Genomic DNA, 18,518 nt, shown 5'->3' with positions numbered 1-18,518 from the left:
TAATTTGAATTATAAGCAAGCTTAAAATCTTGTTCCTGTTTATTTAGTTCTTTAAGAAATATAAAAATTGGCTTGTGGGTGTTGCCATCTCTAATCAGGAACTACCAATAATTCATGGATGTCGGTGCATAAGATATACAAAACAGAGAAGCAATTTGAGGAAGGGGAAAAAAGGAGGAATAGGAAAATTTCATAATAGAGATATATTTTAATAACTCTACAAATATTATATGAGAAACTCAAGTTATATAATTAAATCATGCAAAGATCATAACAGCTCAAGATACTTGAAAACTCTAACAAACGGTGCCAAAATTGGCCTTAGCAGTCAATGAGGCAACAACTACAGGACCTGTATTTATTTGCAACTAGTCTTTTGGCTCATGTAGCAGAGAAAATATAAATGTCATGCAGAGAGTGATTTTTCTGTTTTGTTCTTACACTTTGTGTGTTCTATGGAATCCCTTGGAGACTATTCTTGTGCCATAGCAACACCTGCTGGGAGAGGAAAGTTGGAACCAACATATCTGTTGCCTGCCAAACCTGTTTCCCCAATGAATGTCACTGCATGTCATCCATCTCCAATACCAAACCTTCACAATTACTACCTCCAGCATACTGCTGCTCCCCATATGCTCCAGACTCCTAACAATGCTGCTATAATAAGATTTCCCAACTCTTCAAAAAAAATAAGCATTGGGTATGTGCATGTATTAATGTCCTTTAACCTTCTCCTTAGAATTTTAGATGTAGATCCTGGGGAATCTCAACCTTTGTGTGTTTGCAACATGGGATTTCTTTCGGCTCTGTTATGATATTTGTAAAATAACATTAGTACTTTCTTGCTCATGTATCCTAATTTATTATATGTTAGATACTGAAAAATGTGTGTCAGTGCAAAAACAAAGGGAAACTTATTTACAGAATAGGGTGAGAGATATGTTTACACTGATTCTTATCATAGATAGATACAGTAGGCATTCCATCTGGTATGAATACGTGGTATAAATAAGGACTCATTCCTACGTGAACAGGACTGTAACCGATGCAAGTCTTGGGAGAAAGTGCCACATGACTATTCTTGTGTAGATCAGAGTAGCCTTTTATTGGCTGTTAGATGACAAAAGTCATAGAATGGGCAAATTACTCAGTACTACCAAGAACTTCCTTCCACATTTGAATTTATTATTTCTCTTTCATTGTACCATTCTTGTGACAAAATTGAAATATAGTAATATTACTAATAATATAAAAATCCACTGCTTTGGGATTTAAAAAAATTAAAAGTGGAATAGATCTCATATGGAAAAATGATCTTCAGGTTGTATTTTTATCTTCAAACATCTGACAATCATAAGGTAATAAGTATCCATAAGTAGATTTTCTTCATTGGTTGATTAGTAACTTTTATTTAAGACTATCCGTCAGTCAGGACTTTACTAAACACTTATAAACTAACTTAAAATATCACATGGTATGAGGGATACTGAAAAGATGGAAACTTTGGTACTGATGTTAGCATGGTTCAACTGCATTTGATATGATATACACATTTTCCTGTGTCATACATAAAACAAGTTAGAAGTGATATAATTCAGAGATACTGAAAGTAAATAAAGAATACAGGAATTGGGAAATTTTCATGGAGAACATTTAAATGATACTGGATCGTTGCACAGTATGGAAGCTTTGAACTCATTCATTAACAGAAGTGAAAGTTTACAGCTGAACAAACGTGTTCGGGAGATAAGTCCTGTCCTAACCAAATAGAAAGTGTTTCCACAGATGTACCTTTAAGATCAAGATATGCATGTGCATTCTATGGCTTGGTTTGTCAGATGAACTAGAATCAGTAAGATTTGGATGTCCCATTTCAGGAAATGGAGAATTAGTGAAGACATGTAGAAAATAACATTCTTAAAATATTAGTTCAGAAATAGTAAAAATAAATGTAGAAGAAAAATTTTTGTCAGTTTAATATAACTTGTTCATAAAGATAAAGATGATCCCGAAGGCAGTAGAGACGTGAAATATGCTCTGTTTACATGTATCTCAGGAGAGTTCTGACACTTTTAAATAACAATGATGCCAGGAGGGGTGATGCTGGCTGACTATAGCACATAGGAACCAGAAGTAGAGGGACAATGAGTTCAAGGATAGCCTCAACTGCCTAGATTGCTAGAAGCCTACTGGGACTACAGTGACACATTGTCTTAGCAATGAATGAATTAATGGATGGATGGATGGATGAACAAATAGATAAATATAAGAGTAACCACAAAGTATAGGTCCTGAATATCATATAAATGACCCCAGCTATTCTCTTGTGTTTGTGCAAATTAAGAATTCTTCTCAGGAAGTAACTGGTCACAATATTTATTTATTTATTTAGTAATGCAATAGCCAGTAATTTTCCTGGCTTACATCAAAAGTCATTTGTAAACAACCAAATGTGGTTTCTAGCAGGAAGGATATATGAGCAAGTCTACAAGCAAGTGAGGAAATTTTACCATATCTAAATATTTTTTATCCCAAATAGCTTTCAGATATTCCCTACTATATTCCAACACATAAGTATTCACCATACTTAAAGTGGGTCAAAATTATTGTTGTAAAAATCAATGTCAGGACTTAAACTATAATTATTTTGATTTGAAGGGGATTTTTTCTGATTTGTGTTATAGCGTATGATCCTGCCTCCTGTAGGAACTAAACATATTCTTCTAACTTTGGTACATTAAGGGAATTTTCAAAATCTTAATGATTTTTAAGATATTCAATGAAGTGAGTGATAATGAGAATTTTCCAATATGATGGTATAGTTGTTTTAAAGAACAAAGTACGGTAATAATGTATTAGAATAATATATTAGAAAGTATGTAGAATTTCTTTGTTAAATGGAAGAGGAACAAGTGGGCTGAAGTGTGTATGCAGGTAATGACACTTAGCTAGCATCTTCTTTCTATTATCCCTTGGCCCATCATAAAATTCCATTACTAATGCCATATTTACAATTATTGCAAGGATTAATTTTTAGTTCTATTTCTCTCTCTCTCTCTCTCTCTACATATATATATATATATATATATATATATATATATATATATATATGTGTGTGTGTGTGTGTGTGTGTGTGTGTGTGTGTGTGTGTGTGTAATGAAATCCATATGGAATTTGGTATCCAAATTCCAAAACATGGTAGCAAGGAAAAGATAAATAACTAAAGAGTGTGACCATGGAGAATAACTTTTAAAAAGTACAGCATCTAAAATTTGAGTTTGATCTACATCAATGCAAAATTAAATCTCCCAATCCCTGTTGCCTGAAATAGGATGTTGTTTTGCTTAAAGTCTAAATCAGATTTAAAACTCATATCAAGTGCAACATAAAATTTAAATTCAAGAAGTTCAGAGCACATACTGGTTTTAGAGATGACCAAAATTTCAGGTCCCAGAACCCTTTCAGACAGCTCATAGGTGTTGTTAATTCCTCTCTGCAGAATCTAACACCCTCTTCTGATTTACTGGGGCATTGTATAAACAAACAAATGCAAATGCAATTAAACAAAATTAAATATTAAAAAAGAAAAGAATTGTCATTTTTAAAAAATTGCCCATTGTTTTTGAAGAGAAAACACATACACACACTCATGTGATTTCATTCATTTACATCCTCATTGCCTCTGTGTGTGTAGTACTGGAAACCTGGTGCAGAACTTTGTACATATTAGACAAGGGCTAAATCCCTATCCCTCTTTTGGATCATTTCCTCTGAAAATTTATTTTATATTGGTCTATCTTATTCTGTGCATCCGTTTGTGTCTGCATAGTGTGACAGTTCTTGAACTCTTGCGTGTAAAAGTCACTTTAATAAACCCATTATTTCTTTAAAAAATCTTTCTTATTTTCATTTTTATATTTTTTGTATCAATTATGCATTCTACTCAAGAATATAAGCATTTAATATAAACTATTTTTCCTAAAACTTTAAGTATAACTGAATTAATGTCATATTTATTTTAGGAGTCTCTCAAATATGAGTCTAGTTATTCCACTGTAGAAAATTCTATTTGTTGCATTTTAAAAATAAAGTATGACTTTCCATCTTCACATTCCTTTTAAAGTTCAGCACCAGTAAATAAGCTGACAAGCATCTTTGATTTCTGGTTCATGATATTATTATTTCTGGGACTTCAAATAGACTTACATGTTTTGAATAATGAATATTTCAAAGTAAAGTCTAATGAGTTAATGCTCTGTTTACTCCTAAAATGACATCAAAACATTTTCCCTTTTTTTTCCTTCAGTTTTTATTTACAGTCTGTGAGACAATGAAAAGGGTGTCAGAAAACCAATTTGTTCAAATTATCTTTTTTAAAAATAATTTAAAGGAAAAAAAATGAGTCTTTTAATAGGACTTTCCCAGATCTTTCTGTAGAAACTCCCACTGCAGTATTTCAGTATAGACTATGCCAGAAAATATACCTGTATTTTATTTTGCAGGGATTTGTTTTTTTAATCACAAGTTACAGGCATATCAGATTGTTGTCTTATATTTGCTATACTTTTATTAAGGAACAATAAATAGTATAATTCATATAAACCATCTTAAAGACTCCGAATGCAATTAATTGTGTGCCATTAAACTGCCTCTCCTTTGATTTAGAATCAATTTGGAGCTTTCCCATTGGTAATTTCAAATGAAAGATAATAGAGAAAGATTATGGGGATCACTTTTTTAAACTTTCTCACCAAATAGCATTATACCTGTATCATAAATCTACCCAAACTCATTCATTTGTTTTACAAAACTCTCCTTCTTTGAGTTACTAATTCCAGATTCAGTTCACTTTACTATAAATCTACCCAAACTTCATTCATTTGTTTTACAAAACTCTCCTCCTTTGAGTTACTAACTCCAGATTCAATTCATTTTACTACAAATCTACCCAAACTTCATTCGTTTTACAAAACTCCCCTTCTTTGAGTTACTAACTCCAGATTCAGTTCATTTTACTATAAATCTACCCAAACTTCATTCATTTGTTTTACAAAACTCTCCTCCTTTGAGTTACTAACTCTAGATTCAGTTCATTTTACTATGTGCAGCTTTTTAAGAAGCTTGTGCCTCATGTCCGTTTATTCCCTGCTGTCTGTTTTCAGCCAGCAGTGTAACCTTGACGACCTGCACTCCAGTCCTTTTCCTTCCTTCCTTCCTTCCTTCCTTCCTTCCTTCCTTCCTTCCTTCCTTCCTTCCTTCATTCCTTCCTTCCTTCCTTCCTTCCTTTCTTCCTCCTCTATTTCATGTACTGTCAGTCTAGGCAGCAGAGGGAGTCACATTTTACTAACAACATCAAAGCCAGTGTCTGCAAAGTACAGACTGATTTGTCCCCAAGACATGGGGAAAGTACTCAGTAGAACCCCAAGATAAGGGAAAGGGGTAAATGATGCTCCCATATCCAGGAAGGATGAATTTCCAGGCAGTAAAATAGGACAACAAGTGCTGATATGTATGGGTAGTGGTGCTGTAAGTATGGATAACAGAATTTGGATTCCCAATATCTGAATAAATACAGGGTTTGTGGGATGACAGCTCTGGATTCAGGTCAAAAAGTCTGCCTTGATGTAAAAGGTCAGGAAAGATTGAGAAAGACATCTCAGGCCTACACACACAAACACACACACACACACACACACACACACACACACACACACACACACACTCGGGTAAACATAAACATGCACTCTTACAGTAAGGTAAACTCATGTACATGCAAACACATATGCACAGACATTGCCCACACATATACATGGAGAAAACATAGCAACATTTGAACTGAGTTTCGACATGTACGGTAGGCAAGAGTGCTAGAAGACCCCAAGAACCTCATACTTTTAAACAGTGGGAAATACATGAGTAATAACTGCTTGCTCAGGAGTGTCAGGGTTAAGTGGTCAGTGAAGGTCAGTGAAACCTGTAGGGCATACATGCTACCATGTCATTGAGAACACCGTTTTGAAAGTGATTCATTTATACCACAAAAAAAAAAAAAAATACACTTTTCATTGAATGACTTTTGAATAGAGATTGTTTTATTATTTTACATTTTGATGGGCTTCTTAGAACTTTGATATGCTAATATGTTTCAGAAATACTGGAAGAAAGTAAAAATTGGAACAAAATATATGAAGAAAAATAGACAGTACTAGTGTACTTAAGCCAAAGCACTGTTCTGGTGATGCTGAAGCCCCTACAAGAATTTGTTTTCCTCCATCTCTACTTCCCCAATCTATGTCTCTGGTACCTCCCTAATCACTGGCCGATATCTCACTGTCACAATATATTGGCTAGGTATAAACTATTTTACTGAGTTCCTATTATGTATAAGATTGTTTCCTGGAGGCTGACAGTACAACAATGAAGTCTGGGTGTTCATTCAGGAAGCTGTTATTTTCATGTTGACATGTAGAATATGTTGTTATAAGATACATATGTATAATAAGACAGTTACTGTTGTGAAACAAACTGCAAGCTGTCATCTCATGTAGTAACTGGGGAGGTAGGAGACTAAAATCGGTTTGGATAAAATAGTTCATACGCACAGCAGCATGCTCCATCTAACAATAGCAGCTTTAGCTACTCACGCTGCTCATCAACATTCTGTTCCTTTTCAACATTAGTATTTTATCTATAGCTGTAGCCAAATTGCATCATCATTTAAAAACCTTTATCATGTTGGACTATGGCTTTTCCATGACTGAACAAACCCACCATGCTGCTTTCAGACTTTCTTAAAACAGTGTGCTGAGGAGCAACATTTCTGAAGTCTTGGATTTCATAGTAATCTGGACAAAAACATGGTTATCATGGAAAAGCTAATGATGGGGCAGCAGAGAACTGGAAGAGTGAGATATTAATGGCAAAGAGATTACATATGATACTATCACAAGAAAGCAAATGATGACTTTCTTGAGACATCTGCAAGTGGATCTAAAAAAAAAATAGCCAGGTGTGGAAGACATTTTTAATAATATCTGATGTATATATGTATCAAACATTTTATATATATATATATATATATATATATATATATATATATATATATATATATATCTCAAACATAAACACACACATAAGGATTACATAGTATTTGGAAGTAGGCAAGAGGATATGAGAAAACTAGGAAAACTATCATTTTAATTAGCAAATGGCATATGTTGGTAATTATTCATTCAAGAAACGATTGGTATTTGGATTTGGAGATTTGAAAAAACATGGAATATAAAAATAGATTTCAGTTGTAGACTAGAATAATTTGGAAAAGATAAGAATCTCTCCTATTAGCTGGGTATGGTGGTACATGCCTTTAATCCCAGCACTCGGGAGGCAGAGTAAGGTAGATTTCTGAGTTCGAGGCAAGCCTGGTCTACAAAGTGAGTTCCAGGACAGCCAGGGCTATACAGAGAAACTCTGTCTCAAAAAACCAAAAAAATAAAAAATAAAAATTAATTAATTAATTAAAAAATAAAAAATAATGAAAATAAAAAATAAAAACAGAATCTCTCCTATCATCACATAAAGCAGGGAAAAGTGAATAGGAGCAATCACGACCTACTATGAACAATAAGTAATAATTCAGAGTTTAGTGTTTAAGATATAGAAACTTTAGGCTAAGAAGAACGAGTGAAGCTTATAAAACATTTGGAAATTGTAATATTTATTTTGTAATTTTGGGCCAACAGAGCTGTTAACAAAGGATCTCTCTGAGTCAAGATTTAAAGTCCTTAAGCCTGTGTAGTGTGCACTCCCCAAAGCAAAGTACTTGGGAGGCCTTGGAAGTCTTATTTACAGATCCACATTTAACATGGCATCAAGTAGCAAGTAAACAGAACATCTTACAGAAGAAAGGGACAATAAAGTGTTATTTAATGTGTTTTTCTTGCTTAATAAAACTCAAAGTAATACATAAAAAGATCTATTTTTAAGCTGTTGAGATAAAAAGTGAATTCTGCCTCACTAATTTTAATTAGCCAAGTTTAAATATTATAAACAAATAAATAATAAATGTACATAGAAAATATGTACTTTTTATTATAGTAAAGTTTTAGGAAAATTTCAGGTAGTCAAGCATTTAATTATAATGGTCTAATATTTTAAGATCTTTACATATTCTTGTTGGCATCCACAATAGTGTCTGGTTTTGGTGGTTATTTATGGGATGGATCCCCAGGTGGAGCAGTCTCTGGATGGTCATTTCTTCAGTCTCTGCTCCAAACTTTGTCTCTGTAACTCCTTCCATGGGTATTTTGTTCCCCCTTCTAAGAAGGATCAAAGTATCCACATTTTGGTCTTTCTTCTTCTTGAGTTTCATGTGTTTTGCAACTTGTATCTTGGGTATTCTGAGCTTCTGGGTTAATATCCACTTCTCAGTGAATGCATATTATGTGGTTCTTTTATGATTTAGTTACCTCACTCAGGATGATATCCTCCAGATCCATCCATTTGCCTAAGGATTTCATAAATTCATTGTTTTTAATAGCTGAGTAGTACTCCGTTGTGTAAATGTACCACATTTTCTGTATCCATTCCTCTGTTGAGGGACATCTGAGTTCTTTCCAGCTTCTGGCTATTATAAATAAGGCTGTGGAGCATGTGTCCTTATTACATGATGGAGTATATGCCCAGGAGTAGTATTGCTGGATATTCTGGTAGTACTATGCCCAATTTTCTGAGGAACCACCAAACTGATTCCCAGAGTGGTTGCACCAGTTTGCAATCCCATCAGCAATGGAGGAGTGTTCCTTTTTCTCCACATCCTCGCAATCATCTGCTGTCAACTGAGTTTCTGATCCTAGTTATTCTGACTGGTGTGAGGTGGGATCTCAGGTTTGTTTTGATTTTCATTTCCCTAATGACTAGGGATGTTGAACATTTTGTTTAGGTGCTTCTCAGCCCTTCGGTATTCCTCAGTTGAGAATTCTTTGTTTAGCTCTGTACCCCATTTTTAATAGGGTTATTTGGTTTTCTGGATTCTAACTTCTTGAGTTCTTTGTATATATTAGAAATTAGCCCTTATCGTGGATGCCAACAAGTGCTTGCTGACAGGACCCTGATATAGCTGACTCCTGAGAGGCTCTATCAGTGCCTGACAAATACAGAAGTGGATGCTCACAGCCATCCATTGGGCTAAGCACAGGGTCCCCAATGAAAGAGCTAGAGAAAGGACCCAAGAAGCTGAAGGGGCTTGCAGCCCCATAGGAGGAACAAAAATATGAACTAACCAGGAGCCCCCCAACACACACACACCCCGAGCTCCCTGGGACTAAACCACCAATCAAAGAAAACACACGGTGGGACTCATGGCTCTAAATACATATTAACTGAGGATGGCCTAGTTGGTCATCAATGCGAGGAGAGGTCCTTGGTCCTGTGAAGGTTCTATACCCCAGTATAGGGGAATGCCAGGGCCAGGAAGTGGGAGTGGGTGAGTTGGTGAGCAGGGGAATGGGGGGAGGAGATAGGAAATTTTCAGAAGAGAAAGTAGGAACGGGGATAACATTTGAAATGTAAATAAAGAAAATATCTAATAAAAAAGTTTAAAAAAATAACCAATGAGTTACAAGAGAAATGACATAAAAGGAAAAAAATGATGTTTATATATCCATCATATTAAGTCAAGACATAAATGCTCACCTTTGGCTCTGCTATATTTCACTTTGTACTCAGCCCCTATCAAAGTGTGAGCCAACTTATGACTCATACAAAAAATATTTAGTTGCAAAACTTTAGAAATTATTGCTCAGATTGTGTACATTTACCCACATTTTTGGCTTTGGGAAATTATATATTTAAAGCAACAACTATCTGTCAAATAGTCTTTTAAATTTTAATATTTGATTTTTCATTTAATTCACAGAGGTTAATTAAAATTTAGATGCATAGTTGGATTGATATATCTTACAATAAATTTCACACATTCAAAATATTCTAATAAAGGAAGATTTAGTTAAGATAGTATAGTATAAGAAAGATAATTTTGTGAACTATCCATCATGAAGTCATTCGTCTTTCTTCTTGCTCCTTTTCAAAGACCAAGGCATTTAAAGTGGTCCTGTCCATGACCCTGTGAAGCCAGTGTCTGTGGATGCTACAAAAGAAGTCCATTGCTCACCTGTAGAGACCATGTCTTCCTGGACCAGCTTCCAGTGTCATGGAAAATTGTCAGTGTCTTCTTTTCTGATCAAATTGATGTATTTGGCATCCTGAGACTGGTTGTTCTCATTGGGTAGATTTTAATATTGAATGTTTACTTCTTAGGATTATTAAGAGAGTTGAATAAAAATATAAAATCTTTATCTGTGCTTGGCATGTAGTAGGAAGGACATCATATTTGTTAAATGCATCCTTGTTATTCTATTTCATTTACTGTACAAATATTTCAGGCTCATTTAGTTATTTTGTTAAAATGCAGTTTTGAATTAATTTGCACCTGTTTGTTTTGCTGCCTTGGAACAGGAGTGCAGTAAGACTGGTAATCTCTAATGTGGAGATAAACTTTCCATGTACATTCAATGCTTCAGTACCTTCAAAATGATGACAACATCACTCAGAAACTTAGAATCACTTACATTCCCATTTATTCTTATCTGTAATATTCACTTTAGCACTTTAGTTTGTGGACTGACACTTTGCTGTACAGACTCATTTAAGTTAATTCAAACAAAATCACATGATTAAAGTAAACATGCACAGTGATAGTGTTTGGGATATTTTATGTAAGGAAAATCATGTTGTGCTGTTTCTCTCAGCACTTCATGTTTTCTACTAAAACCTAATATGACTATATTTCAGACCAGGAAACTGAGCTCCGAGAAAACCATTCAAGTGTTATCCTGAGTACATTCAGTAAAATAACAAATAATTTACTTGAAGAGTTGATACATCTTATATTCGCTGAAAATCTTTTGAAATTTTTTAAGAATAATTTTATGGAAATAGTAGAAATATCTTGCCAAGTATCCCTGTTGTTTTAAAATATAATAGTTTGAAATCTTATAAAATTTAAATCTCAACAAAAGGAGAATATAATGAACTCTCTGAATATGACATTGGTCAGCTATTCAATTAAATTCTCACCAGAGAGAAAATAGACCATTGCAGCATTTGATTTTAACTTCTAATTTTATATCTCAGGTTCTTCTTTTAGCTACTCCTTCCTCCATGTTGTTGTGTTGCTGGGACGTACACATGAGTAAAACAAAGTGATTTTGAAACTGTACTAAACTGAAATATTTTTATCTCATTACTATTATTTTGATGGGAAGTTTTCTGTATAACTGATTGTGACTTAGCTGTTAGAGAATTGTTTTTGTATGTGAAGGCAACAGTAGCATCAGTTCGTTCTGTTTGAAACAAAGACTGAGGACCCAGTTAATGGCCAGTAAGACAAGGCATTGAATACATTTTTCTTACCGTGATCAGTTGCCTTTAAATGCACTATTTGCTTATTGTGAAAATGTTTATGGTCTTCATTTGAGACTATACAATGGAAGTTGTAGGGTTGTTTTAAGGGAGAGCATCTTCCCTTATTTCTGTAATCCCTATATTTTATGTCATCCGCATTGTCAAATCCCTTCAATCAGAAGAAATTGTTTTCCTTATGATGTTCTGTGTCTGAATATGCCTTACCAGTTTATACTAACCTTGAAAAATTTTCTTTTTCCCATTTCAAGTTCCACCCAATCTGACTGTTCCACAGGAAAAATCACCTTTGGTCACCAGAGAAGGAGACACAATAGAACTTCAGTGTCAAGTAACTGGGAAACCAAAACCAATCATCCTTTGGTCTAGAGCAGATAAAGAAGTTGCCATGCCTGATGGGACAATGCAAATGGAGAGTTATGATGGGACCCTCAGGATTGTGAATGTTTCAAGGGAAATGTCAGGAATGTACAGATGCCAGACCAGCCAGTACAATGGATTCAACGTGAAGCCAAGAGAAGCCTTGGTGCAGCTCATTGTGCAGTGTGAGTAAATTCTTTCCCTTTATTTTTGTGTGGGGATAAAGGAGATGAGGGCACTTCAGTATGAGTAAAAGACATGATTCTCAGCATTCAAACAGTGTGAAATATTTCTGTACAATTGCTGTCCAAATCTAATGGCAGTTGCCATTTATCTGGTTAATATTTAGCTGTTAGAAAAACAGGTATTTTCGTGTACACGTTATGATTATGATGGTGCTTAAGACTGAAGATTCAACAACTGTGGTGGTTAAAAGCAATCTGGGTACAAATTAACCAAGGTGAAGATGGAAGTAACTGCTAATTCAGGTTACAAAGCTCTCTAGTTTTTATAGTTCGTGTCTCCTTTAAATAATTGCAAGCCTGTAGACCAAATCATCCATCTATTTAAAGAATCCCTTTGCTTAAATGTGCATATCTGATCATTGAAATGCTACTTTTTCCATGTATGAAGTTGTTGCAGTAGGTTGCATCATTATCTAGTAATATAATTCATGAGGATCTTATGTGATGAATTTCTGCTTATATTATCTAACAGATAAGTGATTAACTATGAGCTAAATAAGATCATTCTTGAACTGCTTCTATTGAAACTATAGCTGTATTTCTTACAAAAAGCTTAAGACACTATGGGATTAATATTTACTCTTAAAAGTAATTAAATCAATAAATTTAAGAGTTGATAAAAAACTCAGCAATAATACTGGCACTGCTTACGTTGAGAAAACTGTAAAAATCAGCACAAGATTGTAAAATTTGATTTTTATAATAGCAGACGACAAGAAGTATTGTACTGTTGTTTCTATGGTGACAGGAATGTGACTCAAAAAGAAACCAATAGAAATCATTAAAATTCAGCTCTTTTGATGTAAGTATAAGGGTACAAAGTGTCAGGATAGAGCAGGATGCTGTCTGTAAGGAGGAGGTACTCTCAGCTTCCCCATCACTTCAACTCTGGAACCCAATACCAGCAGCCTTTCCAGGACCCATCAGGGATGTCACTGTGTCTTTCTAGAGTCTTATTACATATATTACTACTCCTAGTGAAGAATCTGCTTGTGTGGCTGAGAATTTTCCAAGCACAAGCATCTGCTAACTTTTTTAATGTTCTAGCAAGAATCAGTCTGTGTTCTAAGAACATCATCCCTGCCTGCGGACACATATCCCATGTCTACATAAGACTTGCTCCTCCAAAACTAAAGGTGAAGAGATTCTAATAACAATTTTTAAAAACAAACATTCGAAGATTTCATTATAAAAATTAGAGTTTAGGAGCTGGAGAGATGGCTCAGTGGTTAAGAGCACTGACTGTTTTAGCAGAGGTCCTGATTTTAATTCCCAGCAACAACATGGTGGCTCACAACCATCTGTAATGGGATCTGATGCCCTCTTCTGGTGTATAGGAAGAGAACAAAGTATATTCACATATATAAAATAAATCTTAAACAAAACAAAACAAAACAAGAAAGCAGAACAGAAAAACACTTACTTGTAAAAAAACAATTAGTTTTTACTAATTTTATAACTATAATACTGTAATATTATTAATATTAGTATAAAATATTGTTCTAACATCCAAACACATGCATATACATGGATATACATGCAGGGTTCACTGCATCCTTTACAGAAAATTTCATTATTCTATATAACTAAGTTTTATTTACTTACGTGTATGTGTGTGTGTGTGTGTGTGTGTGTGTGTGTTATATTCATGTGCATGCGTGTGTACACACAAGTAGACAAACACGTGTGAACATCCCTGTGGAAGCCAGAGGTTGATGTTGGGTATCTGCTTCAGTCACTCTGCCTTATTTTTTAGACAGATTCTCTCACTGAACATGGTCACTAGCTAGCTAGACGGGCTGACTAAGCCTGTTTTTTAACAACCTGGCACTCAGGTGACAGATGCACACTAAACTTTTACCTGAGTGCTTCGGATCCAGCATTTTATGCATTGTGTATTCTAAGTATAATACATTTATATCATGGCTAATTGATGGAATTTAAATCTATGCGAGTACCAATTAACAAGTATGTAAATATATATTTAACTATATAAGCAAATATACTTATAGATACACATCGTTCCTGGTTCTGGTACCTTTTTAAAATTAAGGTGTCAGGAGTATCTGCGGATTGGTTGATTAGGGTCTCACTTATGTCCATGGCGAGCTCAGTGATCTACCTGCCTTGCCTCTCAAGTTCTAAGATTAAAGGCTTTTAAAAGCATTCCCTGCTTGGAAATTTAATTAAATGTCTTTGTTACTTTTTAAAGTATCATACCTCGCTATGGTCATAAATATAGCATTTCGTTTGTACTGTTCTCTTGGTCAACCTTGTCCCTGTCCTCTGGCCCTATTGCTAGTCCCTTTCCTTCTCCTGTTAGCATCTTTCTATACTCTTGTCAATATATTCCAATCAATTCTTTTAAAACCTTTTTTGTTCTCCTTCTATTGATCCCTTAGGATTAAAATACAAAAAAAAATGTAAATAAAAGTATGAGAAAAATAAATAAATGATATTATAACCTTAAGATGATGGAATTGCCTCCTCCCCCCTCCACTCCCCCCACTGTCTTCTATTACAATCTTTGCATTTTCCAGACAGGACTTTTAAACTCAGTGACTGGAACACCATCTAGACATCTCTCTTTGAGAACCCAATCTCAAGTCTCAGGTCTCGTGTTCAATACCCTGCCTGCTAACTAAGACTTTTTTTTTTTTTACATAGGCTCTGAGGTAGTATGTTCTCCTATATAATTAGATCAGTTATTTCAGTTGTTCCCATGGGTCATGACCCCTTTGGAAGTCGCATATCAGATATTCTCCATATCAGATATTTACATTATGATTCTTAGCAGTAACAAAATTACAGTTGCAAAGTAGCAATGAAAATAATTTTATGCTTGGGGGTCACCATAACATAAGTAATGTATTAAAGGGTCACAGTATTAAAAAGTTTGAGGACCACTGAGCTAGAGAAAAGTGGTCACCACAATGACATCATTGCTTGTTGTCATTTGCCCAGGCAGTGTCAGGGATGTTTCCATGTCTGTCAACTCAGTCGGGGGGTTTCTATAGAAAATCTCAGCTTCCAGCTCTACAGCCTGTGTCACACCAAATGACTCTTAGAGTGTTGTTTCCACAGGCCCTGCTTTGATCCCCGCAACCCAATGAGTCTCTCTCCAGTTAGTCATTCTTTTCCTATCCAGAAACTTTGTAAGTGAAGGGACAGCATTATCCCTTCTAACCAGAGCAATAGAAAGATCTGAAGAGCTCCACCCTGCTAGACACAATTCTTACTTTCTAGAGTAGTCCAATCCATGTCTCTCAGTCTTCTGGATATGACAGTTCTAACATTGCCTCTCTGCCCCTGCCTCCGCTCCTGTTGCTCTCTTTCCTTGTTCACACTAATTCTTCAATTCCCTTGAGTATGCCCACGTCCTGTCCCATCTGGATGAACCTGGAGCCTTGAACTCTGAGTCAAAATAAGCATTCCTCCCTTACATTATTTTGCCAAGATATTTTATCGCAGCAAGAGAATGATTAGCTGTGACAATTGCCTCCCACAGATCCCTGCTGGGATTCTGATTTTAGAGTTAATGTGATCAGTACAAAGATGTATGAGAACCAAACTATTTTTATAATAAATATCAATGTCAACTGACGTTGCTTATTTCACTAATGTTCCTTGATTCTTGTGACCTTTAGTTTCCTTTCATAATATAAATTAACTTTATAGATATTGAAAAGGCTGCACTAGAAGCATGAATGGCGAGTTATATCTTGGGTTTTAAATTTACATGCAAGGGTGGCATGAAAACTCTACACTTGGTGCTGCACTGCCTCCCAAGGGAGCCTCCATTTAAAATATTTTCTTTAGCCTCAGAATCTTGAATCTACAAAACTTTTTATTACAATATATGTGCCTCATGTTGCATATCTTACCTTTTCTGGGTTTTAGTTTTCTTATTTCCAGACAAGGGGAAATGTTTGCAGTTCTCACTAGTATTTACAGTATCAAACTGTATTGAGACATGATAAGAGCCTTGCATACTGCATATAACAGGATGGAGAGAATATGATTATTAGTATGATTCTCATTGTCTTACTTGTGACTTATGCAAAGTTTTAAGCTAAGAGTCTATTTTCATACTTGTGGTTTTCATCCTAGTTCCAGTTCATACTTCATAACTTAGTGTGTCCACTACAACAAAAATATTATAGTCTGCTGTCTTATACATAAATGTCTTATGCTTCTGAAGCTGTAGGAGCCATGATCAAGTGTAAAGTTCCTCTGCTTCATAGAGGGCACTAGCTTTTCATCTGGACTTATACAGTGTTATGGTAGGGAGCACTGTTTCTCTGGCATCTGTTTTATAAGGACACTCATCTTATGCATGTGATAGGGTGCTCGTCAAAGCCCCTCTTCCCAGTGCCTCACAACAACCATTAGATTTCAGGCTATGATTGGGGTACAAAGACAAGCATTCAGATTATAACACTGGTTTGTGATATTCAAAGACTGATACATCCCTACTGTCCTCTTAACTCTCTTTCACGTCAAAGCACTGTGTGTGTACATGTTGCATGCATGCACACACACGCACACACACACGTGCGCATGCAGGTGGGGCATATAGATATAGGGAGACATTCACAAACATTCAGGATTGTTCTTGCATCTTCACATAGCCTATAAATCTTAGCAACGTAATACTTATACATAGTAAATATTTTTTTATTTATTGTCAATAATCAGGTTTTCTATGAAAGAAAAAAAAAGTTAAGCAACAGTTCTAAACCTGTGCATCACCTTTGTCTCCAAAAATATTTACATTATAATTTATAGCACAAGCAAAATTACAGTTATGGAGTAGCAATGAAAATAATTTTATGGTTGGGGATCACCACAACATGAGCAACTGTATTAAGGGGTCACAGCAGTAGGAAGGTTGAGAACCACCAGTCTAGAGGCCAATTCTGTCTGATAATAAATTTTAATTTTCTCTTCTCATTTTAAAATACACTCTGCCTGAAAGTGGGTTGAGGAAACCTTTTTGTTTCCTAGGAAGATATTAATACATTCAGTGTTCCATTTCCTATTTTTAATGTTAATGGTTATTAACGAGAACTCAGCATTTATTATACAGCATTCCTTTGTTTGGATTAAATGACTATATTAGCTCTTTCATTGTTTTCAGTAGTTATTGGAAGCATTAATCAACTGATCCCTGAGGCAATGTTAATATTTTGAAAATATTAATATTTATATTTTCTCCCAGCCTGCCTACTGCCTCCTCCTTGTCACTAAGACCTTTTATTTACAAAAAAAAAAAAAAAAGAAAGAAAGAAATATTTGAGCTTCTAATATACTATTCTATTTAAAAATCTGTACATGTAATTTGAGGAAATATTATCTCTGGTCCACATATCCTATGTGTAAATATACCTATCATCCTTAACTCATATATAATTTCTGTATTCCTAAGTATCTGAAAATATAACTTCCTATGTATACAAATTGCATTTCCAGGATTTTTGAATGACTTTACTATAGCTAAGCTGGCATTGGATTCCCAAACACTCTCCGCTTTGGGTTTCTTCATTCTTCTGGAGAATAGAGGATCATTGATAACCACGTAGGAGATAAATGAGTACCTTGGAAAGTATCCAAGAAAACATTAAGGGACTCTCCCTCTTACAGGACTTCTCAGAACAGAGCACTGACCCCATGCTTAAGGTTAAACATCACCTGGAAAAGGATGAGATCATCCAGCTTATGGCCCCTATGAAGAAAATCAGTTGTTTTCTGCTTCACCCTGCTTCACTCTGCTTCTGTTTGAATGTAGGTACAGGAAGAGCTTGCTTAAGGAAAACATATCTATTAAACGTGCTCTTTAAAAGCCTGTGTACAAAACTGAAACAGGAAATACCAGGTTCTAATAGAATGAATAAAGTACAGCTTAAGCCAGCCAAGATTTGTGTTTAATTAGTCCCATCAGCTAAGTACGTCTGACCAGTGTAACTGTGCAGAAAGGAACTCAAGCAGTGCCTTCAAGCCACTTACCTGTGAAAATCCTTCAACACAAACCCTTCAGCTAAGGCGTGAAACTGAATGCTTGTGAACGGAAACACTCCCCAGCTCTTTCTTAAGGGGCTCTGCTACCTGTTCTTTCTCTTCCTCATTTCAAGGACATACATTATCTTCTTAAATAAAGGAGCATAAACAGATGTAACTATCAAAATTCAATTTCTTTCTATTCATTCTTAATATTTACAAGATCTATTTTCCAAAATGTAGAATTTAGGCATTACCAAATCCTTTGAGAGTCCTTATGAAATGAAAAATATAGCAACAATAAGCCATAAAACTATGTCTTAGAGATAAACAACAGAATGCCACAAGAGCAAACCTATGCCTTGGACTGAGAGCTGGTCCCAGCACGAAGAGGAGGAGGAAGAGGAGAAGGAGAAGGAGGAGGGGGAGGAGGGG

The 18,518-nt window shown here is 35.2% G+C and overlaps 1 protein-coding gene across 1 annotated transcript in view; it reads left to right on the top strand.

Moving 5' to 3' along the window:
- The window catches only part of Mdga2 (MAM domain containing glycosylphosphatidylinositol anchor 2), a 744,628-nt gene that overhangs the window by 581,442 nt on the left and 144,668 nt on the right, over nt 1–18,518 (top strand). Inside the window, exon 8 of the mRNA XM_021202038.1 lies at nt 11,733–12,026. Within this exon, the coding sequence (XP_021057697.1) occupies nt 11,733–12,026 (294 nt within the window). The remainder of the gene's footprint in view (nt 1–11,732; nt 12,027–18,518) is intronic.

Source organism: Mus pahari, chromosome 7 (assembly GCF_900095145.1).
Source record: "Mus pahari chromosome 7, PAHARI_EIJ_v1.1, whole genome shotgun sequence".
In the NCBI taxonomy this organism is placed as follows: Eukaryota; Metazoa; Chordata; class Mammalia; order Rodentia; family Muridae; genus Mus; species Mus pahari.
This window is presented reverse-complemented; position numbering and strand designations above follow the sequence as displayed.